The following is a 27,869-nucleotide window of genomic DNA, read 5'->3' on the forward strand; positions in this document are numbered from 1 at the left end:
AGAAAAAGCAGTTTGACAAATTCTAGCAAAAAATATTGGGAAAAAAGAAGAGAAGATGGAAAACTGTGGACAGAGATGGAAGTGTGCAGTATAAGGACGAAGAAAATGCAAGAAGGAGCCAAAAAAAAGAGACAAAGAAAGGCATGAGGAATTCAGACTACAGAAAATCAACAGTATTTTGAGCTCTGCATATTCCAAGGAGTGGAAACAGAGATAATCCTCTGGCAATAACAGCAATGGGGAAAAGAGAAACAGAACACCAGCCTTCTCATCTTAAACAGAAGGCTTACAGAGAGTATAAATCTACACACCACAAGGCAGTCCCACACCATCACACCTAAGTCAACTTTGAAGAAGTCAGTTCATGCACCAGGACTTGCACATTTCAGCATAGTTTCACTAGAACTGACCCAGCTGGTTTCCATGGTATTCTGTGTATGCATTCTAGAGTGCCTCTGGAGAAAGCCATATAGATTTTTCACATTTAAAACCTAAATAAATGTATGTATGTGCATCTATGTGTGTAAGCACACATGCATATGTGTGTTTATGGGGCAGGTTGCTGGATGGTGATGAAGGAATGTGTGTGTTCAATGGAATTCAGTGCACGAGCAACATTAAAAGTCAGTTGAATCCTGACTTTCAATCATTGATCAATCTTCCTGTGTTTTCAGACCTTTCTTTCTGACCTAAATGACCAGAAAGACAGTAAACAACATATTTGTAAGTTAGATAAAATATGCTTATGATAGTAGGACAAATGCCTTTCAAATAGTAGTATATTCCAGAAAACAATACACAAAAAAAAACACCAAAACACATGACGACAACATAAGCAGTATTTTCCCTGCAACTTGCTATTTCTCCCAACATTAGTTCTCACTTTAAAGCAGAGATGCGATAACCTTTAAGCCTGGGAGCCATTTCTAATTTATTCATTTAGATTTCAAAAACACAACCCTGACAGCCACTTTCCACACGTGCTACACAGACCAACTTACACGTTTAAATGACTCACAATTATTTTTAGGTGGTCTGCTTCTGTTGAGTTGAACTTGCCAAATTGATATAGCAAATGAGGTATGCCTCCACCTTCCTGTGAAGCTAGTATAAAATTTCCAACCCCCTTGCCAAAAAATTACAAGAAAGAAAGGAAGGAGGGTAAAAACATGGAATGTGAGGAAATGGTTGAAAATCAAGTTGCTTAATTTTTTTAAACGTAAGTTGGCGCGAGTGGATTTGTCTTGGGCAGTCATGGAAAAGGCACTTTCAAATTCACACTCCTTAATGAATGAAGTAACTCTGTGAACCTTACATTATTCACACCAAAAAAATACATATTTCACCACACAGGTATCACTCAAACTTCAGCCTTCCTAATGAGTACATCAGCATATGCAAAAGCTCCAGATCCAGAAAGAGATTAATGGAATAAATTTAGGGATATATCAAACCGGAGGGAAGGGGAATAACTAAGCATTAACACATTCCTTCATTCAATAATTGTCTGAATCAGGGGTATTGATTAAAGAAGCACATGTTAACGTACAATACCAAAGCATATGAAAGACAACTTTATCCCATGATGGACTGAAAGTACAGTAGTTTGCTGTATCACAGTAGCACCAATTTCAAAAGGGTTCATAACCATTGTTAACTATCAAAAACCTAGCAACCAGCCATACCAGACTCCCTTAATCTGCAGAAAATTCATTGGAAGTACTTTCTGACTACTGACCAAGTTTCATACAACTCAGATATTTAATTTTAAAAGCCCTCAGATGAAGAAACATTCAAATTTTTCTTGACAATTCAATAACTAAAAAATCAGCTACAGATTGGTCTCCACAGCACAGGGAGCCTGCAGGTAAAAACACAGGGTAAATACAGACTCCATTGCCTTACCTCAGCTATGTGCGGCATTGGGTTAAATCCACAGAGATTGCACACAACTTTCTTGCACTCTGTACACGTATTGAAGTTGGGGGGATCCTTAGAACCAATATTTAGTCCAGTTTTACAAAGGGGACAAGACACTTTAGGCTGGCTGGCTTTCTCCGGTTCCGGCAGCCCAGCAGGTTTCTTAGCTTCAGCAGCCTGAGGCTTGCTATCTTTAGCCAAACCAGGTTTCTTTTCTAAATCAGATCCTTTAGTCGTTAAAACACTATCTGGTTTTGATGGCTCCGATTTTTCAGTCACAAAAGGCTTGGCTTCTTTCTTTACAGGAGCAGTTTTTGGAGGAGGCTGAGCCTGACCAGCCTCTTTGGGGGCTGCCTGAGAGGCCGGAGGCTGCAATGGAGGCTGGGGGTGCTTCGCTGCAGGACCAGGCGGAGGTGGGGCTGACGTCTGAGACCCCGGCTGACCTGCTGTGGAAATTAAATTCGAGGCCTGGCTGAAGATTGAAGCTCCAAATCCAAAGAGTTTCCCAGTAACTGTTTCTTGTGGCGTTGTAGGCTGAGGCTTGGGGGCATCGGTGATGCCTCCCAGATTAAGACTGAAACGCCTTGATTGCTCGGGAGTTTTCTGAGGTGGCTGGGGTTGAGGCGCTGGCTTGGGACCTGCCCCTGCTTGTGGACCCTTGGGAGCTGGTTTGGTATCAGGCTTTGGGGATGGTTTTGTTTGTAACTTCTTAGGATCATCTTTTGTTTGTGTTGGCTCGACAGGCTTTTGAGTTTTAGCATCTGGTGTAGCCCCAGGCTGAGACACAAGCTTGGGATCTGACTTCTGCCGAGACACTTGTGGTGCGGGTTTGGAATCTGGTTTATCCCCAGCTGGATGTGTGTCCTGTGATGGCTTGGCAAGCTCTGGCTTGGGGGAATCTGTCACTTTCTGTTGAGTTGGTGGAGGTCTGGGACCTGCCGAATCCTGTTTCAGCCCTGGTGTGGCAGAGGTAGGCACAGCATCCGTCGTAGGCTTCTGTACACTGGGTTGTTTTTGCTTATCTTCAGCCTGTGTCGGCTTGGCCTGCTCAGACTTTGGAGTAGGATCTATTTGCTGGGAGATCTCAGTAGGCTCAGCCAGGGTTTGTTTTGATTTTACAGGGGGAGACCCAGGCAAGGACGGTTGCTTTTTCTGTGGCAGGGGTTTTTTTGATTCTGCTAGTTGTGAAGGATCAGGCTTTGGAGAAGCATCTTTCTTTTGAACTGGCTGTGGCTGGGGAGGTGGTTTAGCTGTTGAAGGTGGAATGGGTGTCTTCTGTTTGGGTGGAGGTGGCTGTGGCCCGGGACCAGTACCTGGTGCTAGGTCACCACCTAACGCTCTTTGCATCTGGCAGTTTAAACAGAGCCATTCTTGAATCTGCAGAAAAAAAAATAATTAAAGGTATTGTAATTAAGATAAGACCAAGTTAATAATGTCAACATAATAATAGGCTATTCCAGTGTATGGCTTGTTGCAATATTTCAGACTTCTGTGTAAAAAGGGAGAAATATTACCACTGATAATGTTTTGCGGTTGACACGCCCAAATGATTTTTTCATTCTTCTCCACATTCCTGTCATTTGAGCTATCACCGAGCCTGTGCTTCTAATAACTTCACATTCAGTTTACACACAGATGAATACTGGAGGATAAAAACCCATCAGAATGAAAAACTGCATTGGAATTTCATGGCATCCAACAGTGATTCATTTATAGCAATGATGTGCCAGAATAGAAAAAAAAAGACAAATACTGCTAAAATAGTTTGACACATCAAATCTGCTGACAGAAAACAATAATCAGAATTAAAACACAGTAAATGCATAATTACCTTTAAGCATATATCTATCAAGCTCTTCATACAGCTTATGGTTTTGGTAATCGTTTAAATTACAGGGCACATGTATTGCCAGTATACATGTATCCAATGAATAAGGCACAAAGGTGTGTTAATGGACACTATATATTACACAGACTCACACTTTACCACTACTTTGTGGGCCAGTCTTCATTTGGAATCACTGAAGATCTTTGCCTAAGCACTAATGGTATTTTAAGAGCCATAATTAGGTTTCGCAAAATTCTTTTGTCATTAAAAGAAGCTCCCAGGGTATTTACTGTAGAGTTGTATACAATGGGCATCCCTCTTTTCAACACAGAGGAGAAGGAATAAGGCAAATAATGTATTTACCCATGTTTCTCATCAATTTTAGTACCTCACAACTTCAAAACATTTTTTTCTCCTTCCCAAGAAGTATTACATGAGAGGGAAACTGCATTTTCTAATAAGACAGAAAAACCCAATAATCCTAAGCGGTCATCCCTACCTTTGCTTTTGTAAAGCCTCACAACCGGAGGAAGGATCAAATAGGCTAAAGCAACATGTGATCGGGAAGCATCACGTGCTATTTTCCACATTTTACATCACTAGCAGAAACATTATAGGGAGCAAAAATGCCATTCAATATGGCACAGAGTCCAGTGTGCCTACACGTGCAAGTAGATACTTAAGCAGGTCATCTTCTATTCTTAAGTAGCTCTACTTCTGTTCTTTAGTCTGCGTGTGAAACGCAGGGTACCAGCTATGGCATTTGCAGGCACCACTGCAACAGAGGGAAACGGCAATTAGGAGGACACAGAATATAAGTCTCAGATCTTTTCCCCTACGGGTGAAGATTTCGGGATCCTGTTTCTCACTCAGGTCTGGAATCTCTACCATATACCATGGGATGAATCTGGAGGCAGAGAAAGATTTTGTCTGCATAATACCACTGGAAGGATAGAACTCTGATGTCGTGGACTGAGGCAATGAATTCATTATTTTGGTGTGCTTTGCCAGCCTTGTATTTTTCCAGCAGGAAAAATCAAAGAGCAGTTGGACACAGCTCCCTAAAACACAGATATTCTAATTATTCTGATAAGCATGGTATAGACACACTCTGGAATATGAGCTCGCTATTACTAACAGCTTCACAAAGAGATGCCCAATTTTGGCCCCACCTGTAAGCTCACAGTAATCAAATTAACATTCATAATAGTGCTGCTTTTATCTTCCATTTGGAGTGCAATTTTTTTTTAGATTATTTAAACAATTCTCTGATCTACCTGCAACCCAGATAGCAAATGACTGTTAAAAGTGAAACCAACTGAAACAAAACTGGAACACGTGTTTAAGCTCTGCTTTGAATTATTAAAGGAATTAAGTTCACAACTGCACAGAGGACCTGAACAAAGATTATGTTTAGCTTAACTCCCACATTGTTTGATTGGTGATCAGTTCCCTTACAAGTCCCCTGTCCAAGGGAGAATTACTTGCACTAAGTAAATCTTAATTATGACATCTGATTTTAGATCTTAGTAATCTAATTTAATTAGATACATATTAATACCATTTCTGGATGAATTCTTAAGGATTTTCTAGAAGTTTTAAGTCTAATCAAAGAGCAGACTTAAGCCACATACTATGAATATCCACCTCAGCTGTCTGGCTTTGGCAAAGCAATTAAGATTTCTTATATTAGGGAGATGGGCTCTCCTCTACAGTGGAGAAAGACAGGATCCTGGGAGGAGCTTTTTAACGGGCCTAAGTGAGGAATGTCTTTCCCCCCCCAACCACAGAACTTTTACAGACATTTGGACAATGCACTTTTCATGGTGATTCGCTGGTCCTGGTTCTTTTTGACACCTGCACTTGCTTTTCCCCCCGCCCCCCACCAAATGAAAGTGCTGTACTCTAAAGCGAGATCACCAGATGAAACCATGGCAGTAACAGGTGCCTACCTGCTCTCACTCAGCTTCCAGGAAATCTAATTTTGACACCTTCAAGCCCCCAAACGAAATAGCTGTAGGGTTGGGTGGGGCAACAGAATAAGGAGTCTGAATAATTCTTATGATTAAGGCGTCCGGATTCCAATTTCATTTATAAGTACTTAGGCTTGTCTTCAACGTGCAGGTGGTCCAGTTTCACTCAACTACCTAATTGAAGTCCAAGATAAAGTTAATTCTATACTGCACTTTTCAACACAATCGTGTGCAGAAGACAAAACCTTAACTCTCAACTGTTATTTTTTTCCCTTATGTTTTAAAAAAATAAAATTATATCCGTATATACACACATGCACACTCTCGGTATTAAACTGAAGCCTTTAAAACTGAAAATTAATTTGCTACTCCTACAGCTGAACTTCAAAATGGAAAATGGAGGAAGTTTTACTTCACTGTATTATTTTTTAAATCTTTCTGGTTTAGACATAAAATTCCTCCCATGCATTTTAGTGGGAGGAATTAAGTGCCAAAACCCTCAAGTCATTATAGCTTATACACATCATCTTCAAACAAATACAAAACTGAACAAACTGTAGTTCTGTGATTGGAACTGCAGGAGTTCAAAATGAAGTGTTCTACGTGATGCAGTTTCGTATCAAAAACTGGCTTATTCATTCTACTGCAATTACAGAGATTTTCCATAAACTTTAACAGGAGCAGGCTTCTGGTAAGTACGGATGCTCTTACACGTTATTACAGATGAAATAAATCTTACTGCTGCTGTAGATACCTAAAATAGTAATGTTTGTCTGTCCTTAAAGATCTCCTGACAGCAGATCTGTGACTTTCTAGTTTCTTTCTCCATATTTCTCACGTCTCTATCTAGAATTAAAAGGCAAAAGTTTCCAGGGAAACACCCGAGCTTTTGCAGTGCCTGTCTACTTGTAAAGGAGATTTCTCTTTGATGCTGAAGAACCCAAACTGTCTGTTTTTACACTGATAGATAAAGGTGGGGGCTGGGTCTTATTTCTAGAAGAAATCCATGTGATTTTCTTCATGCTGAGACCCATGCTGTTAAGTGCCACAACTAGGACTGTAAATTTAACAGATTTCATGCAGCGTTTTTCAGATTTCAACTACTGAACATAGAAAGTGCTCCCTTGCTTTCTGACTCACTGATGTAGAAATTATATGGCATCATAACAACAAACTAGTAATTAAAATATATTTTTTGTATTCATCAACCACAACATCTTAAAAAAAGCTTCATAAAGACTCTACTAGTTGGGAGCACCAAATGAGTTTATTGGCAGTGTTTTAGTAACAACATCCATGGAGAATTACATTGAAGAAAATTATAGCACCATGTTCCATAGCTCACCTTTCTTTATGCATTCGTAATCTAACAGTTGACTCCAGTAACAAATACGAGCTACACTTCAGTTCTCATCTCAAAGCCAACACACAACTGAAGGCAATCCGGAGCCTATCCCTTTCTGCAGAAGTGTTCAGATTTGTTCTAACTACACAAACCCATCAAAAGCAATAGGAAAACTGTCAGAGCGTGAGTGCATCGACTGGCATGCACTATTTCTATTCCTGCAGATGATGTACAGGAGGAAGAGAATCCAGCTTGATTCTAACATTCCAGATGTACTGTGAGAAAGAAATTTTGACTTGCAGATTGAGCATATTTCATATAAAGATTACTGGCACGCAATATGAATGTAGCTCTCAGAAGCCATTTTAACAGCCCTCTTGCAGAACAGAGCCGTGTTCAAAGGCAATAGGTCTCATTCTCATTTAGACCAGTCATTTGATATTATAGAAAGGAACTTTAAGATATGCATAAAATATTAACATTCCTTTACATCGCCACAGAAACATAAAGATTTATAGAGCCTTTACATTGCCACAGATATGTAAATGGCCTTTGCTGACATTGCTTAGCTCTGCCCCAAAGCTTTATTGACAAAATCAGTTTCTAGTCTGAAAACACATCAGCTTATTTGGTTCCTGACAATTTGAGAGAGGAGTGAGGAAGACAGATTTGGCTCTTAGGAGACATTTCTGCCAAGATGATGAGAGAAACATGAAAAATAAATCACTTGAGCCCATGATTTTATACAGCTTCATGCAGAGTGGTAGAATACTGTAAGAGACAAGAAACTAGATCAGAAAATCCTGTTATGAACAAAAAAACCCAGCTTCTATCATAGAACAAACTGAATTAGTATGTTGACATACAAATGAAAAGTTCTTCTAAACAAGCCTGGGAAATACTAGAAACAAAGTTTTCCCTCTACACCATCCTTCCATGAACAAGACCTCAGATATTCAAACTAATTACAGTGAAACAAACATTTAACTATTGTACACAGTATGCAACTGATCCTCATTTGAAGTAAACAGATTATCACCACAAAATAAATATTTTCCCTTTATGTCTGATATCTGAAAGGAAGGTAACGAGGGAGTTTATCAGGAAACACTGGCTTAAGGTGCTTACAAAAATGATGCTAGGTTCTAGTCAGCAGCACGTTTCCCAGGAATCCATTCCACAAGCCACAGCAATGGTTGCAAGCACTGTAGCTTGATGCTAAACCAATGTTTGAGAAAACTTTTTAAATAGCCATTTTAAAAGACAATTTTAAAATGTTACTTAGCTATCTTAAAACTACTGAAAAACATTACTGCGTGAATTGTGCTATGTAGTTATCACAATCTTAAAACGTACTCCAGTACTCTGCTTAAATTACTAATACAAAAACCTATAGCTTGCATATGAACTATGAGTGTTTGGGGAACTATTATTTTATAGTTTATCTAATTAGAATCATAAAACAAAATGGTGTACATATAATCTTTTGACTTTTTTTTTTTTCCAAACACCAGTATTTCAGAATATCTAAAAGTAAATATTTATAGGCAAACATATTTAAGCTGCCTCATGCACAGGACAAGGAAAAAGACTTTAACACAGCTCCATGCACTGCAACAAATGCTGATTGCATTCATTAACTACGTCTAGGTTTAATATACTAGAAACACGTGAATGATTAACAAAAAAATCTAACTGCAAATCAAGAGAGCAGCAAAGGGAAGGTTAACAAAGTTCATCTGTGCTGCACAGAGTGCATCGGAGTGAGTATCGCTGGGATTTGAAAAGGGATTACGCTGTCTGGTCGGAGCAGGGCTGGGCCACGCTTCCTGCCCAGTGATTACCCAGCAAACAGCATCTCCACATCACGTGGCCTAACGTAGTAGTAAATTACAGTTGCTGAGCAACAGCAATACTGGCGCAGATGGCTCACTGCAGTTGACATCTTTAGCTATGCAGATTAATTTATTATTTACTCCTGTTAAAAACTGGACAGGACAGTTTTCTGGGCTAATGAGTAAACACTCCAACATATTGTAGAATATTGCCCAGTTAAAATATTGAGAAACTATTTGTTGTGCATAGGTGTTTGCTTTTTTCTATGTTTTGCCCCTTTTCTTACAAGAAAGAAAAAAAGAAAAAGAAAAAACGTAATCCACAGGGCATCAATCCTATTAATACATTTAATCCTAAATGTAAAGCAGAAATGTAGGCACATAGTCTTCCTCAGAGAGAAACAGTCTGGGAGTGTGTTTAAGAATATTCCACAGAGAGAAACAATATTCTATACTTCCATAACCCTTCTATTTGAGGATCTCTACAATTTTTGCAAATGCCTATGTAATAGTTCTAGCTAGGGGCAGAACTAAAGGAGCTATACTAACTTCATTTCATCACAAAAATTGTGAATAATCTCCACTGCCATATAAATTGTGATGTTAGTAACACTGGAACACCCCAAATACTCTTTGGACGAAAACAAATATTTCACACAGAAATACTTCAAACTTTGATCATTTTAAAAAGACAACTAAACAAGGCTTGTTTGAATCTTTGCTCTGATCAGTTTGAACCCAAACTAAACTTCATCCTCTTTTATAGAACACCTCTAGCTTTACTTCAGCGCAGTTCGGAGTTGATATCTAAAGTAATACTTTGAGAAAGTTTAAAAAATGTTTTATTGGGGTTTAACTCATTTCTTTACTATTTAGGACTATAACAGCTGCTGATCAGATTCAAGTCCTTAGTTCTCTCTGTATTTTGTTTTGCATTACTTATAACACCCTGAAAATCCACACAAATCTACGTTTAAATAGGGCATACAGTTTCAAAGCTATTTTTCCTGGTATTAAAAAGCTTAGACTTTGTGGCATGTCACTATTCACGGTGACGTCAGTTTTATTTTTGTTTATATGTCATTTCCAGTCCATGTTGCATTCTGGTTCTTATGCACTACTGCAATACAGCAGGGTCCAGACTGTACACCACAGGGAATATTTCAATTCAATCAATAGCTTCCTTTACTATCATGTAATCAAAAAAGATTCAAGAGTCATTTCTATTAATTTTACTGTAAATATAAACAAAACTTATTTGGATTCACCAAAAGAATTACAGTCAGCTTCCTTATATGAATAGTATTTTAAATTATTACATATTCCTTTCACTGTACAAGCTAATACTACTGATAATAACTGAAAAAAATGCATTTCTGCATTATTATGCAGATTATTATCTGCTATTATTATTTCTGCTTAAATTCTCTTTAGTTAGTGAAAATACTTCTTGCCCAAGTATGCACTAATGTTTAGGATACTGGGGGATTCAGGATGTAGATAAAAACAAATACAAATACTGAAAATAATTATGAGGATTTGAACAAAATCATGACACTCTTAAATCACCAAAGGTTATGGTGTACATAAAAATGGAAGCAGAACGAGCAAAAATTCAAGGCTCTAGTACCTACAGCAACTGATACAGAGACTTTTTTTCCTTTTAGCTCTACCAAAAGGAAAATAAAATAAAAAAAAAAAAAGATAGACATCTTCCCCAAAAATGTTCCACCAACAAAAGAAAATATTTTCAGATTGGGTTACAAAAATTATTTTTCCTGCTGAGCTGAAAAATAAAGGCATAGATCCAGTAAAATGTTCTACTTGATCTGAAATTACACACTCCACTTCAGAAGACTTTTCTTTGGGTTTTTTTCTTCTTTTTTCAATTAGGATTAAGTCAATTTTGATACCGACATGTTGTTTCAAAACCAGTCAGAACCAATAAAACATTTTTTAGAACTCACTTTGCCTCCATCCAGAAGAGCTTTTGGCAAGCAATCAAATCCTCCATCAATATACACATCTTCACATTCTCTGAATGTGCAATTTTCAGCAAGTATCTAAATAAAAAATTATACCTGGCTCCAAGACTAATTTTAAATGGTCTCTCAAAAGCATACGGAAACAGTGGATGAAAAATGGACTGACATAGATAAAATGCATGAAAAATGATCCCTCCTAAAAACTACCTAGAAGACAGGCATTCATTTATGCGCACATACTCATCAAGGGTAGGCTCGTGGAGCAGAGCTCACATACAACCAAGTTTCTGACATTAACAGCTTTAACACTCCACTTGATCACCCACTTTACAGATGTCCATCATAAAGAATGTAATGATATATTTTTACAGTTCAAACCATTTTTCAGGCTGTGTTGCATGCATCTTCCAATAACTTGTTCACGGGGTTGAGTTTACTCCAGCTATGGAGCATAAGCACTGATCATTTGGATTTAACTACAGTAGTTCATGTGTTTTGCCTTGCTTTACCAAAAACTATACATAAGTGTTTAACAAAATGGATAGCCCCTCAGATGTCTTTGCTCATTTTCAGAAAGACTACTCCTATTCACATGATCTAAAGGGATGAATCTTTTTTTGGGAGGTACTCATTTCTGTTGTTAATGGCTCATGGGAGTGGTTTTGGCAAAATATTTTTTTTTTTAAATTAGAAAAATAAATCACCATGTAATAAAATAAATACACACCTGCTACAAGGTTCTGATGTATGTGAAAGGAAAATGGAATAGAGTACCAGTCATCAAACCTGTTTATATAATTTTTTCTGTTACTTTATGCAACTGTTGCTAGGCAGTCATGTGCCGTGGTGATGAGTGGAGTGTGAATACCTAGACAGATGAGAGAGGCATATGTTACCGAACACGTTATGTATGGTGTGTTTTCTCTCTTGACTTCTGTACAAAACCAAGAGTCCAACTACCGCTTTTTCCCAAGGGGACCACAACGTCAGATGGTTCAGAGAAATAGTTCAAGGGGTCTGACCTTGTGGCAATACAGGTATCGCTTTCTGCTCTTAGTTACACAGTTCTCTCTAGTGAGTTAAAACAGACAGAGTGCATGTACTACTGCCATTTTAAATAGAGATTTAAAAGAAAAAAATTAATAAAAATTTTAAAAAATCACTCTTTATAATGGTTTTACAATGCATGCACTCCACTTCCTGAGCCAGCTTGTAAAGCCTGCTATATTCTTTCCAGAATCAGCTAGATATATAGAATATAGAAATTTAGAAATATCTATATTGTGAAAGTAATTCACTCAGTTATGAAGACTGAACTATCCTGTAAGAAATGTGTAAGAATATCTTAAGAAGATAGTTCAAGCAGCTGTACAGGGAGAATGTTAGAGACAAAATTAATACAAATTCTTTTCTAAATAAACGCCTTTCACTCTCTCCACATCCAATTTGAAATTATTGCTTTCCAATCAGTAATGTGTTTCAACATAAGCAATAAAAACAGTGGCTATAAAAGGCATGGGAAAGGCACAACACAGGATTACAGAATCATCAAACTTGGTAAAAAGAACAGCAGGAAAAGTCAAAGTATAACAATAAGAGGTGAAGATACAGTCAGTAAGTGCACGGGTAAGAGACAAAGACTTTTGGTCAATAACAATTTAGGAGTACTTAAAATAAGAGAAGCCAAAAGAAAAAACTTGCACCATAATCAAGAAAACTGATAGCTAAGACACAAACCATGGTTTTCATGCTAGATAGGAAGGAATGTATAAACTACTGTAAAGGAGGAATCAGAATTTTTTGTTAATAATCTAAATATTGAAAGAAAAGGGAAACTAGAAGTTTGAGAATAAATCAAGTGGAAACCTTTGCAGCTGAAATAAGTCAAATTTTTTTATGTGCCAGGGCAGGTTCTATTACTTCGCTCCAACTGTTCAGTAATAAAGTCAGATGTGATTTTTGTGGCACTTCACCGCAGATTGGAGCAGGACACCCACAATGAAGGTTCAGCAAGACAGCTGGTGGCGCAAAGCTGAGCAAATGAGAAAAGTCTGAGTGGGAGTCGGGAGTTTGGAACTAATAGCTGAATAAATCAGACGTCCAATACCTTCATTTACTGAAATGATTTTATCATGAAAAAAATGCATATCCTGTGTTTATTTCAATATGCAATATGAAATTCAAATCTGCTTTTACATATGTATGCAATCAGTTAGTCTTAAATGCAGCTGTATTTATTGTCTTAAAGTCCTGAATTTCACACTTACAGAGTACCCACTTCAAAAACTAGTAGTTATTCATGGAATTTACAAATACTTTGAGATCTTACATAAACTCTCTCTCTCAAAATCCATTTCATTTGAACATCCCAAAGTTGTTGACCATTTCCATGGGAAATCTTAATTTTTTAAATGAAGACAAACATGGAACTCCAAGAGACTCCAGGAGCACACTATAGAAATAAACAACTCAGCACACACTAATAAACGTAAGAAATTTTGATCTAAAAACATTCTGTCAGAACTTGAAAGTAAAGTTTTCTTACAAAAGTTCCTCTGATTTTAACACCAATGCATCATATTTCTTGTCCATTATACATAAATATTATATTTTTTATACCCCAAACTGTCCAGAATGACATGCTTTATGACCCTTCCTCATATAGGCCCTGATAATATAATCTTTGAGCACCTGGTTAGTTGCAGACGTTCTGAAATTTCTGCACATGGCTGTCCAAGTCACACCTTTTCCAGTCCAAGCACTAATGCCATCTATCTCAAGTGTGAGTTTCCCTAAACTCAAACAGGACAATACAGTCCTAAATGATTCAATTTTTCTACCAATGGTTAGTCTTTCAGGTTTGAATTTGCAATTTTAACAAGAAATCAATAAATAATACACTTACTGGATGCAAAAAGCCTGCTGTTTGTTACCAGGTACCTACCTAAAAGTATCACTGGAAAGAAATCTAACTGCTAGCAGTGTTTTTAATTCTTTGTGGTATTGAGAAAACAAGTTGCCCAGAGAGGCTGTGGAGTCTCCATCCTTGAAAGTATTCAAAAATGGCTATGAGCAGCCTGCTTTAGGTGACCCTTCTTTGAGCAAGGGTTTGGACCTTTCAGAAGACCCTTTGAGCCTCAGGGATTCCTTGATTCATTTTTAATCCTAGGGATGTTATTTGTCAGATTCAAAATATAGTAGCAGTATGTACTTCTTCCTATCAGCATCTCTGATCAGCTGAATGAATACCAAAACAAGACAAAAATAAGCTTTCTAAATACCCCTTCTGGCTATTTATCACTAGGTTAGTTTTCGGTGCCAGGTCTGCTATGCTTGAATTTCTATAAATTGATAAAACTGTTGATACTGAAAACAAACCCAAACTACATTGCAAGTTTAAAATTAGCATATCAGGATGTATGAGAAGCTGTTCAAGCAATAAGATGATATCAGACATTCATATGAAGCCTTATTCCAAGCAAGTAAAGAACAAGGATATGTATAAGCATATAAATCAAACTAACTCAAACATCAGGTTAAATAAGTTCATTTGAAGCCCTAATATTACTTCCTATGACATTTCCATGTTATACAATTATAGCAAGAATGGTGATCAAGGTTAGAAACAGCCCACAGAGATCTCTTCCTTAGCATCCCACTAGAATGAAATAACCTGAGTACCACTAAGTCAAAACTCATGACTCAGGCTTTCAGCTAATGAACACTCACACAGTTACAAAGCAAATCCACCCCACATCCTTTTCCAAAACACACACTGAGGCTATGAAGAGTCATTTTCATCTTTTTCTTTTTTCTTTTTGCCAATTTAGTTCTTCTAGCAGCCAATTTTACTTATTTATAAACATATTAGACTATTGTGGTCAGATTATAAATGTAACCAGCGAGTGCTGGAAACCAGGCAAAATGGCAAAAAGTGTCACATTGGAGTTCCTCCTCTTTATATACGAAGAAAAGAGAACACACTTCTAAACACTGTACAAACAGAGAACCATTACCTTATTTGCCAATTTCACCCTTTTTACTCATAAGCAGTTTTCCCAAAAAGCATGACTTTTGTCACTGAACTTGTTATGACCTTAAGTGATGATGACACTACATTGTAACACATCTGATGTTTCAGCATAATGAAGGTAAACTTAATTTTGTGCTCTGGTACCAAACACCAGTTTAAAAACTACTCACCTCTGTTATATGAGGATTAGGATTGAATCCGCACAGGCTGCAGACTACAGTATGACACTGCGTGCACGTGTTGTAATTGGCCTTTTCTGGAGTGTGCAGCAGCAGTTCGGTGGTTGTGCAAAGAGGACAGAAGGTTTTCTTTGGGGCGGCCTCAGCGGGTTGGGTTGCACCGGCTTGCTTTTGCTGCGAGGGTTTCTCAGGCCCTGGTTGCTGGCCCGGTGGTTTTGTAAGTCCTGGTTGTTGTGCTGGGGGCTTTGTGGCCCCTGCAGTCTGAGAAGATGGTTTTGTAGCTGCTGCTTGTGGTGGCACTTGCTTTACAAGCCCTGTTTGCTGTGGAGGTGGCTTCCCAGGTCCAGTCTGTGATGGTTGTTTTGCAGGTCCTGTTTGCTGAGCAGATGGCTTTTCAGGTCCAGGTTGCTGAGAAGGCTGTTTTGGAGGCCCTGCTTGCTGGGAAGATGGCTTTACAGGAGCTCCTTGCCGTGGCGGCTGTTGAGATGGTTGTTTTACAGGTCCCGGCTGCTGTGATGATGGTTTTGTGGGAGGTGGTGCTTGGGATGATGTTCTAGCATTGTCTGTTTGCTGTGGTGATGGTTTTGTTGGGCCTGATGAAGGTTTTGCAGAAGTTTGTTGTTGAACAGACTTCGTTGGTTCTGACTGTTGGGGCTGAGATTTTTGTGGTCCTCGCGGCTGGGGTGGTTGTTTCGCTTGTTCTAGCTTAGAGTCTGCTGGGTGACCAGGGCCTGGTTTCTGAACTTGCTTTGGTTCCCCAGGCTGCTGCTGCTGAGGCACTGGTTTGGAAGACTCAGTCGTCTGGGGGGTAGATCTGACAGGTCCTTGTTGTTGAACAGCTGGCTTTGGAGACTGTGGTTGAGCTGGATGTTTTGCAGGGCCCCTCTGCTCCTCAGGTTTCCCTTGCTCTTTCTGGGTAACTTTTTGTTTCCTACCGGCTTCTTCATGAGCTGCATCTGAATCTGATATCAAATCAAAAGGATTGAATTTGTTCACAACTGAAGTGACTGCACTCAATGGATTGGCGTCTGAGAGAAAACTGGGCATCATACTTGGTTTCTGATCTTCTTTAAAATCAGTCCTGGATTTTGATTCCTTTAGACTAATAGAAGAAGGGCTCCGTCCAGGTGCCCGTTGTTCTGTCTTCAGCACATCTACTGTTCTGCTTTTGCTTAAACTTGGTGGTCCCGGATCTGGAGGCTTACCTGGTTGCCTGGGATGGCGGCTTGTATCAAGTTCAGGGTGCCTGCAGACAGAAAAATGTAGTAAAATTGAAATAATACAAATTACTAGAAAAATCATATAAAAGAAGATCTATCTGTGACCCTGTAACTGCAGTGGTAACACTGGGAAGTTTCTCAGGTGCTTAAGTGCTTGCAAGACCAAGGCTTAAAACGTAAGGTGCATATAAAAAAATATTTAAATAGAAATTATTGTACTATAAAGGTCTATAGAAGTATTCAGTCACAGACTGATTTATTATTTAGAAAACAAACTAATAAGACAACAGTGTTTAACCAGATAATTTTCTCCTCAGAAATCTGAAGAACTCAAAGCTACAGCTTACTATTTTACCTAAATCCAAATGACTAATTCTCCACTCTATCCTTTGGATACAAACATGGGGAGACAGAGAAGACTAAAAGAAGTGTCAGAAAATTAGCAGATCAAAGCACAACCATACAAGAAAAACACTGCACAATACAAAATATTTATGTACTTGTGCTTTGGCTACCTGTACAAGATTTGGATATATTTACAATTCAATATGCAGCAGGGATTTAAACTTCTAAAATCCAGGTACATTAAGAAGTATATGCTTCTCTTTAAAGTATTTACTTTGCCAACCATTCACTCACAAATCAGAAGACTTTTCAAACAGATAAAGCAGATGACAGTTCACAGAATTAGTCCTGAAGCTACTTTTTTTTTTCCTTTTTCAATAGAACTACTATAGAGCTTCCTCCCAGCAACATCTCAACAATTCACACTGCCCAGCAATAAAAAGAAAATCTCTCATTACACAGGGATTTTTCCCACTTCTCTAACAATAGAATTTTGCTGTGTTTCCATACAGAAGAAAATAAAACTAAGAATGTAAGAACGAAAATCAAGATCATGTCTTCATGCGTAACATAGTATTCTACTTCTTGCTATACTCAGCTACATCTGGAGGAAATAATATTGTATTCAATGCGATTGCTAAAGGATGTAGTAAAATATTCTACTCAGTGCTATCACTGTACTTTTGCTGGAAGATAAGGTGTTCTCTTCAGTGCCACAACAGTGTTGCAAATATAAAACTTTCAGTTTTCGCTTTAAGAAATACAGTTACTCCGTTACTGTGATCTTGTTTTTTCCAGACGTGACATTTCTTCTTGGGTATTCATGAGTAAAATGAACAATCAGTCATTACATTTAACTGCATTCCTTGACTAAAAATAAATAAATAACTTCAAAATTCTGTTTGAGTTTTATCAGAAATATGCAGAAACATATATAGTAGACACATTGAAAAATATATTTTACACTGTTAATGTTACCATGGGTTTACTGTTATTTCTGATTAAATATTTAGAGTTCTCATTACAGACCTAGCAATGGAAATATAAAAGGACAAAGCTAAGTGGTACCCATTTCTTTGCTCATAATTCTCACAACATGTGATTTTCTCACAATCTTGTATCTGATGTTTTTGTAAATTAAAAATTTCCACATTAAATGCTTGTTAAGGACAAACTATTTCTAGCCTTCCACAACTCCATTTACCCTTCCCTATTCTTGTAAAACTATTGGTCATAATACTGGGAAGTTTATAACCCTAATGTGGAACCCACTGAAGTGAGCAGGTGTGTTTCCATTGGTGTCAGTGAACATTGATTAACTCTTTATTCATAAAGAGAATAATTCAGAAAAGTCCAATGATAATCTAATTCCTTCAATTATTTGGCATTTTTGCTTGTTACAGGAACAATTTTATACTCTATTTAGCAACTAGGTAGGTTTACCTGCACTTCTGTTTCTTGCTATTTAGATAAGCACTCTAGTTTTATCTGAAGAGGTACTGCTTACTAAATGGAATCATTTCAACTATTCTGTCAGTGGCAGTCTGGTACACTTCCAGCATTCATGTTTGCAAGTGTTCAAAATGTTGGAAGGCTTCATTCAACAATGCTAAGAGTGACAACGGAAAAAAAGAAAAGGATCAGTGGTACTATTAAAACTCTGGTTGGGAAACACGGTACCATGCCCAAACCTTACAGTGTGAAGGCGGAAGAAAAAACCCAAACCCTAAAACTGTTTTTAGAAATTGAACTTGGACATTAACAAGAAGAAGTAACCGTGGATCTCTATTGGAACAGAGCTCTCCTCCAGCTTTCATTTTTATCAGAATTATGTGCTCCATAAATTTCCACCTGATCAGATGTCAGGACTTGAAGTGAGATTAAAACCCATGAATCTAGGAAATAAAAACCCCAGATGATTCTGCAAGGCTGCTGGTGTATTCTGAAGACCAGACTTGTCTTGCCTTTATACATTAACAATGTTTCTAAGCAATGGAGACAGAGCATGATTAATTAGCGGAAGAAAAAGCCTTGAAAAGACAAGCTTCTTGAGAAATGTTACTTCTATCAAAAGCCAGGACTTGCTCCATGTAGTTATAGGTAGCCAGAAACTGAAGCTTTCTTTTCTAGAACTATTTTGAAACCAGCTACAGACGGATATTGAACAATTTTAATTAATCTGGAGAATTAGAAATCCTCCAAAGAATTCTTTTCTTTATTTGACAAGAATTTTCTTATTTTTAAACCTTTTGAATCATTAAAAATCCACCATTGTTTTAAAGTCTTCAAACCAGACTCAACAAGAAGAATCATTTAGTCTTCCCTCACCTAATTCTCTTCTTTATGTTTCTATGTTTCTCCTCACTTTGGCCTTGATTCACAGAGCTCATCTTTATTCATTTACATTAATATTACAGCCAAATCAAAGCTTACTTTGGAGTCAAGAGGAGATTTAACAAAAAGACTACTGGTCTAGTTCTCAAATACCATAGCTACAAAAACCTATTTAAAAAGGCATGTCTTTTTCCCATTCATCAGTATAAATAATTTGAGAGAGAAGTGCAATAATCACACAACTCCAAGACAGTTAGATAATTTTCTTATCTACAAACGAGATATGTGCAAATTTATACATACCCCTGGTGGCTAACTTTTTTTTTTTTTAAAGTAAATAGAGTGATGGCATTAACAAAACCACATATTTTTTCTCAAAAATACACGATAAACACACTTTATAAGTGTGACACTCAGTAAGACTTCTTCGCATTTCTGCTCAAAATGCAGTATTTTTTTTTTTTACTACTAATGTCTATTGTGAACAACTTCATGAACTGGGGAAAAAAAAAAAAAAAGAAACAACCCACAAACAACCCACAAAAAACCCCCGACAAAAAAATATCACAAAAACAACCAGCTGCATTAGATGGTGCATATATGGTGCATATATTCAGTTTGGTCATCTAATCCTTTCAGATGATGTGGAACAATTCCTCAGCAAGTGGACACTGACACAGTTACAGAGTCATTCAAGGAAGCTAGAACTGGAACTTGCTTACAAATTGGCTGTGTATGTTTCAGCTAAACTTCCTAACCATGAATTTTCTGAAGACAGAAAACTGAAATAGGATAGAATGATTTCCATATGTGCTAAGCATCCCAAACTTTGACTGGAACCCAGAGATATAAAAGTTCAATGAAAAAAAAAAAGTTCATTTGATTTAGGCAGTTCACTTTAGGTTCTCTAGATCTAAATGCTTATATTAAAATGCATAATAAATATTAATCATATCTATTTAGATATTGAATTTTCGAAGGCTTAAAAGCTTGAAGCCTATAGAAGTTCTAGAAGCTACAACATGTATTTGATGGTGGTAAAGGTGCAACTATGTTTCCTGGTACATACGTTGCTTACTATTAAAAGCCTGTAACTGCAAAAACTGTTATTTCTGGATATCATCCATCATGAATTTGTAGTTTGGGAGGGGAATGAAAGCATTTGTAATCGAAAATACTTATTAGTCTCTCAGGTAAAGCTAGATAACAGCTAATGTTATAATGGAAATCACAGAGGAAAAATCCAGTTAACAACATGAAAAAAACTAAAAGACAATGCAACAGGGACACTGTCATAATGCAAGGCTATATAAACTGGAAGCCAGAATTCCTCTTCTGATCACTCTTTCAGTCACTTAACGTTTGGACTGGCATAACCATACTAGGAAAAAAGCTGTTGGGAACAACAGTTGTAAAGCATCTTTTCCCGCATCTGATTTCTTTGGCCACTCTGACTTCGGGGGGAAAGGTTGAAGCTAAGGAATCTGAGTCTCAGCAGGCTGGTTCTTTACTTAAGTTGAAGTCTGGAAGAGGCTGATCCTTAGTCCTTAGAAGAGTCTTACTCTAAGGGTTTGGATCAGGTTCTTAATAATTATTTCCATCATTCATCATAGATCTCAATAGCAAGGAGGCATGCAAGAGGAGCAAGCAAAGTCACAAAACAAGAGCAGAGACAAGTAGTAACTTCATTACAGTGTGACAGGCACGAAGATGCTATGATGGGAACTGCTAAAACAACACAGGAGAAGCTAGTTGATAGGTTATTGCACTGAATGTTAAAATGTCAACTTTAACTAAAAGTTAAAAGGCTGTAATTCGCAAACATAGAGTGCCTTTACTTTAAATGGAGAATGGAAGTAAGGTACGCTAACAAGATCAAAGTAGTTTCTGATATCATAAATATGTTTGTAGGAAAGCAGCCATTTATAAATGCACATAATAATATATCACAACATTATACATATTCACATTGCAATGAGTTTAGTCTATTCTAAAATCTTCCAGCAACATTTATCTTACTTTTTGCTGGATGATTAGCATGAAACAATAAACTTTTAAAGCCTTTGTGTCTTTGCTCATAGACTGTCATACAAAAGGGAATTTTGAGCTTAGTTTCACAGAACTAAGCAATATGTTTTGGTTTTTTTTTTTTCCATTAACATCTATAGAAGCTGGGTAGAGCCCCGAACTGAATGGAAATTTATATTTTACATACAGCATTAATACCTGTTAAATAATCATGCAAGACATAAAATAGGAAGATTCGATTTCCAGTTTAAAAAAAAAAAAATGGAGACCATCATCTCAGGTATAAGCCAAATGACTTCAGTAGTTTGCCCACGGATGAATTTGGTCCCACCCTCCTTGCTTCTCTTCTTCTAGGATTCACTTATATAAAACCTGATATTATATAAACTCAGTATGCCTTTATTTAGGGTGAGGTCCATACACAAGAACCGTGTTGAACAGTCAGTCGAGGAGGCTCCGTTCAGCATCCTCCTTCCACGACAAACAACACACCCAGCCCCGCAGACGGAGAGCACCGGAGAGGTCGGCCTTGGATGACGGGCGGGGAAGACGGCGAGTTCAGGACCGCGGACAGCGGCCCGGGCGGCCACCGGGCGGGGGAGGCCGACGCCGGCGCCGCGGCGGGAACCGGGCCCCGGGCCCGGGAGGTGAACGGGCTTGTTGCATGTCGGGCAGTGAATGTGCTAAGGGACAGGGAAGGAAAGGGGAAGGGAATTTCCCTAGCCTTGGCAGATGCACAAGGAGGAAAAGCCATCACTATCCAGAATACTGAATCCCCTGGAAATCAATTTAATCTATTATTTCGCCTCTCTTTTCCCTTTCAACAAAAAAGAAAAGGGGAAAAAAAAATCGAGAAGAAAAATAAGGGGGAAAAGAATAGACTGAAACAGACCTCCTTAATCCATGACTATTTAATGAAGCCAAATGCTAGTTGTAGAGGTTAAGAATTGGCAGAGTAATGGCTAGCAAATACATTATGCCCCAAAGCTTTGAAGGATTCAACAAGAATCGCTCCAGAAAGAACAGCTTACAGAGCCCATCAGCCCTGGGGAGAGCTTCCCTGGCTACTATCTGTGGGGCACTCCAGCACCGTAAAGCACACACACACAGAGAGAGAGAGAAAACCGAAACGCTGTCTGCAAATCTCTCCCCTCCCCAGACACAGAAACTACCCGTGCTCCGGATCCGTGCGAAGGGAGGGGAAGGGGAGAGGGCGAGGGCGCAGCCCACTGGAACCGAGAACGGCCGTTATTATTAGAAACCACCGGAGTGGGAAAAGCTGGAGAGTGTCGGCTCCATCCATCCTGGTGTCCGCACTCGTGCAGCCGCCCCCTTCCCTCCCTCAGCCAGCAAAATGCAACGCCTGCTCCCGATGCAGCGGGCCCGGATCGCGTTGCCAGTCGCCCCCCGCCCCACCGCGAGGAGACGGGGAAGGGGGGAAGGGAGGAGCAGGAGAAGGGAGATTTTCCGTGCATGCCTTTGCATGGGAAGCGGCTCCGCGCCGGCGAGGTTCCCTCTGGGCAGCCCCTGCGCCCTTGACATGACAGCGGCGATTTGCCTCCTCTCCTCCTCGCTCAGCTGGCTCAGGTCCGCCTCCACCCCGGCCGGGACCAGGCGCTGCAAGGGGGGCCGCGGGGCCGCCGCCATCCCCGGCTGCCGCCGCCCCTTCGGGGAATGCGCCCAGCCCTTCGCCTCCTTCTAGGCTCGCCTCGTTGCCCATGGCCGCCGCCGCCGCTCCCCGCTCGCCTCCTCTCCCCTCGGGCACAGACCGGGCGGGGGGGCGGCTCGCCGCCGCGCAGCCCCGCTCCCCTGCGGGAGGAGCGGCGGGCGCTCAGGGCTCAACGGTGGCTGCCGCCGCCACCACGGCCCCGCACGGCAGCGGCGGCAGCAGCAGTGTCAGGGCCGGACTCGCTAGCTGCTGCCGCCACGGCTACCGGGAAAGTGCGGCGGAGACGCCGCCAACCGCCCGCCGCTCGGCGCAGCGCATGCTCCGGGCGGCTCCCCCCGCAAACACCACCACCCCGCGCCCCGCCCCGCGCCCGGACTTTAAAGGCACCGCGAACACACACACCCCCAGCACCCCTCACCGCCGCCGCCTCAGCCCGCGGCTGCCCGCACCGCGCACCCGGCGCATCGGAGGAGAGCGGGTGCGGAGCGGCCGCGGCGGGTCCTTGGCCGGCGCGGAGCCGGTGCCCACCCCCGGGGGTTGCCGCCTCCCGTTCTCCTTCCCTCGGCGAACAAGGATGCGCTTGTAAGCAGCCATAGCTTGACGGAGCCTAGCTCGCCCAAAGCGCGACATAAGGGAGGCTGGAAGGCACAGCTGCAGGACATCCATCCAAGCGACCTCCCCCAGAGAAAGGCCAACGAGGTCAGATTGCTCAGGGCCAGGCACAGCTGGGTTTTGAATGTCTCTATGGATGGAGATTTCACAACCTCGCTGGGTCCCTATCCCAGTATTTGAGATATCCCACATCTCAGATCACCCTCATGATGACTGGTTCCAGTATGTCAGTGTCGTTCCAGGACTGGTGAGGCCCAAACTGGACACAGTACTCCTAATGCTGTTTCACAACTGCTGGATATACTGAGAAGAATCACCTTCTTTAACCTGCTGGCCATGCTTGAAGTAGTACAGCCTCGTCTGCCATTGGCATTTATCACAACGGCATACTGCTGAAACATTACTGCTGAAATGTGTTCACCTCTTCATCCACCAGGACCTTTTCTACAAAGCTGCTTTTGGGCCAGCCTGGCCTGGTGCATGGGGTTATTCCTTCCCAGATCCAGGACTCTGCACTTGCCTTTGTTCACCTTCATGAGGCTCATTCCAGCCATCCTCCTGTCTGTCAGGGGCCCTGCAAGCAGTAGCCCTGCCCTTCAGTGTATCTACCGTTTTCCGAGCTGCTATCATTCACAGTCTTGCCGAGGGTGTATTCCATGCCTTTGCCCACATCGCTATCAAAGACATTAAATATTATTAGTCAGAAAGGTACATCCAGTAACGTGCCACCAGTTGGACTTGAAACAACCAACCAAAACACATTTGAGCCTGACAGTTCAGTCTATTTTTCACCCACTGTACCGGTCTCACTAATTTGGCTATAAGGATATTCTAGTTGGTAGTGCTGAAAGCCTGATGGAGTGTGATTTGCCTGGGGTAAACACATGCTGTCTGTTTCCAGTAACCTTCCTGTCCTTGGTCTGCTTGGTTATGGCTTCTAGGAGGATTTGTTCTTTAACCTTCCCAGGAAGGGTACTAGCCACACTAGCCTAACTGCCTTGTAGTTCTCTTGTGGATCCCTTTCTTGAAGCGTTTGCCTTTTTCTGGTCATCAGGGAACTTCCCCAACGACCCTTTGAAGATGATAGATTGACTTTGCAATAGCATCAGCCAGCTTCCTCAGCACCCTTTGATCCACCCCATCTAGTCCCATGAGCTTCTGCATATCCAACGGGTTGAAGTGGTCCCTGAGTCTCTCTTACTCTACTATGGATAATGCTTCACTTCCACATACTTTGCTGCTAGGTTCAGGGACCTTGGACACTAGAAGACCCATAAAAGCCATAGCAAAGAGCCACTAAGTGTCTTGGCCTTTTTGTGTCCTTTGCCACTAGTTTTCCTGCCTCATTGATGGGGTGCCAAATTTTTCCCAAGTCCTCTCTAGAGATCTTACTAAATTGTGGCTGTATTTTGAATATTCCAACATGTTGGTTAAACAGCTAGACCTTCACAAATATCAGTTGTTTTAGCTACAGAGAAGTGACAGCATTTGGTGCTCTTGCTTATCTCCTTCTTTAGCACTGTTACTATTTTTCTCCAGACACAGCTGTATGCAGATCGGCCCCCAAAATGACCTACATAAGGATGCCATCCAAATATTTATAGTACTCTTGTACTGTAAGAATCAGAGACCATTTTTTCCAGTACTGCTTCACAATAGATGATGAAACTAGTAGCAGTTGGGGGCTTCCTGCTTTTATCTCAAGTGACTTTAAGTTATGCATCAAAAGAACAGCTCAGCAGAGAACACAGTAAAGCACAGAGGGAAAATCCTCTAAGTGGAGTAGCATGACGTGTGTGTGAGTGGATGCCTGTTCATATGATGTTCTAGGTAAAGACATCAGTGGGGCCCGTGGAAGAGGTGACACACAACACAGTCACACCTGAATGAAGGTGAATTCACTTGGTATGTGAAGTCAAGATACAAATTTCAGTTAAGGGTTTTAGAGGGAGGCAAATACACATCCTTATTCATTTAGCACAAGTGAACACCATGTGCTTAGGTGTGAACACCATGTGCTTAGGTATGAACAGATGTGCAAAGTGCTGCTGCATGGAAGAAGGCAAATGCACAACAAAGATGGAGGAACAGGGATTTAATCAGTGAAAGCATTTGTTTTTCTGATACATACTAATGTAAGCATTCATATGCACATATACTTCAATATTCTGTGGAGGGCGGTATTCCTGTCTTTTATCTGGGTAGTCTGGAAGTTCATTTAGTTCCCAAATGCATTTTTTCTAAACAAACAAACCCCCTATGTTTCTTTATTCAAAGTCAAAATAAGTAACAAAAACCTTTTACTCAGGCCTAGAAGTCATCTTATGTTTAAAAATAGTTGCCATATGTCAGAAATAGAGACAGACAAAACAAGTGAGATCAAAACACATTAAATTCACTCAATAAAACAATTCAACCTGGGGAAATAGCAGTTTTGCTAGTGCTTACTGATCAAAACTATATACACTGTTCTTATTTCACTGTTAACATGTCCTGAGATAGAAGACAGGAGGAAAGAGACATAAAATGCCTAAGGAAGTAAGCTGAACCCAAATGGAGGCACAGGATGAGAAATCACCTTTGGTGAGAAGTTTGCTAGTGGCTTCACTGGAGCCAAGGATGTCACCTTAAGATTATTATGATTTCAAATATCTTCAGGATTTTTGTGGAAACTGGCTCTTTTCGCAGTTCTGTGACATTTACCTTTTCTTATGAAACAGCATGAAATCAATAGTTACCTGTCCCAGAAGTCCCACTGTAGGCCCGTTTTCCCTACATCCCATCATTTCCACATCTTCCTCCCTGTATACTTCACTGTCTGTCCAAGAGTGACACCAGCTCTCTCATTTTGGTGTTACCCATGAAACTCAGAAACTAATGAGGCATAACATTCTGTTGTAGCAAGGAAAGAAGAGTTATCAAACAAATCAGCCTTTTTCTCAAAAGTCGTAATGTCTAACTTGCAAGAAAAAGCTTGATGGTGTCAGGCTAAATACCTTTATTAAAAAAAAAGTATTTTCTTAATCACTAGCACTGGAAAATATGATTCAAACCCTTCGGAGATAAAACAGCCTCTCAGACAGTGCATGCAAGTTAGAACTCTGCATATAAATTTAGAGGCAGAGATAGAGAAGCAAGTTGCCTTCCCTTAGACACTAGTTAATATAAAAAGAATAAGCATGAACAGAGGCAAATCCAACTACCCTTTGTGGGCTCACTTACAGTTTTTGTATGATTTTCATTGTATCTGAATCCAAAATGATCAGCACAATCCACAAACATTTATATATTTTACAGCATTAAGCCCATGCACAGTATTATTATCGTTGCAAAACAGTGGCACAGTATATTTTAAGTGGTGTAACTTCAGAGTAAGGACTGCGCTGTATCAGCAACGCCGCACTTTCGTCTGGGCCTGACCAGTTTCGTACACAAACTAAATGCATCAGATCTCCAAAGGAGCCAGGCCAAGTTAGAGCTGAGTAGGCAGAAGCAGTACAAGGACACTAGTCTGTCTTTTGCCAGTGCTGAGTCTGACCTGGGGCAAGTGAATCTCAGTGAAGTGTGTATCTTCAGCACTAAAATGAGTGCTTGAAGTTAATTTACTGATTAACAACACTGAAGACATCCAATCTTCTCATCAGTAGGCTACTTAGTATAGCTGTACTCTTTACATTTTAAAGGGGAGAAGAAGACATCTAGTGCATAAAATTTGGAGAAGCAATGCTAAGATCATCAGAAGAAAGGAGTAAGAGGTCAGTAACACCTTGGCATGAGCTGGCAAAATGGGAGGGGAAGGAAAACTCTTATATCTTAATAATATGCCTGGCATTATGCCCAGATAAAAGTGAAGGAGGAAGGTGTGTTAATCATTAACGATTAACAGAGGCTGTACTGATCAGTACAACAAAGGAAGGTAAAGTTAAAGAGGAGCTAGAATTTGCATAAACATATTTATAACACTTTACACATAATGATTTCATACTCTAATTTGTACAAATACCTAGCTAAATGTTACAGTCCTATCACATGTGCCTACCCCATTTCAAATGTACAGAGACTGTGGAGGGTACTTTGAGTTTAAAAGACGCGGCTACGAGGCATCCCACAGTTCGGTCCATCTGCTATACACAATGAGCAATGCTTCTTAATGGTAGCTCTTTCCAGACAGTTAACACAATACATTTGATAAATATATTTAAATATATAAAAATAAAGGAAAATATGGAATACTATAGTGCAGTCAGTTGCACAACTATGCTTGCTGTTCTCTCATATTCACCATCTCAGAATGCAAGTGAGCACACTGCACCAGTGGTTAAATAGGGGGGACACATCAAAATCACATTGAATCAATGCACTGAATGGAATTCATCCAATACAAAAACATGATTAAGTTTTTAAAGGATGAAATAAAAGAGTATGAATCTGTTCTCTAGAAAAATGGTGTGCAACACCCAGGAAGTAATAATTTCAAATATGACAAGTGCATAAGCCAAAAGCACATGATGGTTTAAAGTACACGTTTGTATGTGCACCTCTATGTGCCACTAGTGCAATAGT

General features: G+C 39.9%; 1 protein-coding gene across 1 annotated transcript in view; it reads right to left on the bottom strand.

Moving 5' to 3' along the window:
• The window catches only part of PCLO (piccolo presynaptic cytomatrix protein), a 367,476-nt gene extending 344,625 nt beyond the window's left edge, over positions 1-22,851 (bottom strand). Inside the window, 4 exon segments of the mRNA XM_054219098.1 lie at positions 1,906-3,297; positions 15,090-16,344; positions 22,503-22,651; positions 22,653-22,851. Of these exon segments, the coding sequence (XP_054075073.1) occupies positions 1,906-3,297; positions 15,090-16,344; positions 22,503-22,651; positions 22,653-22,745 (2,889 nt within the window). The 5' untranslated portion in view covers positions 22,746-22,851.
• Positions 22,852-27,869: the final 5,018 nt, after the last annotated feature.

This window comes from Rissa tridactyla, chromosome 1, assembly GCF_028500815.1.
Source record: "Rissa tridactyla isolate bRisTri1 chromosome 1, bRisTri1.patW.cur.20221130, whole genome shotgun sequence".
In the NCBI taxonomy this organism is placed as follows: Eukaryota; Metazoa; Chordata; class Aves; order Charadriiformes; family Laridae; genus Rissa; species Rissa tridactyla.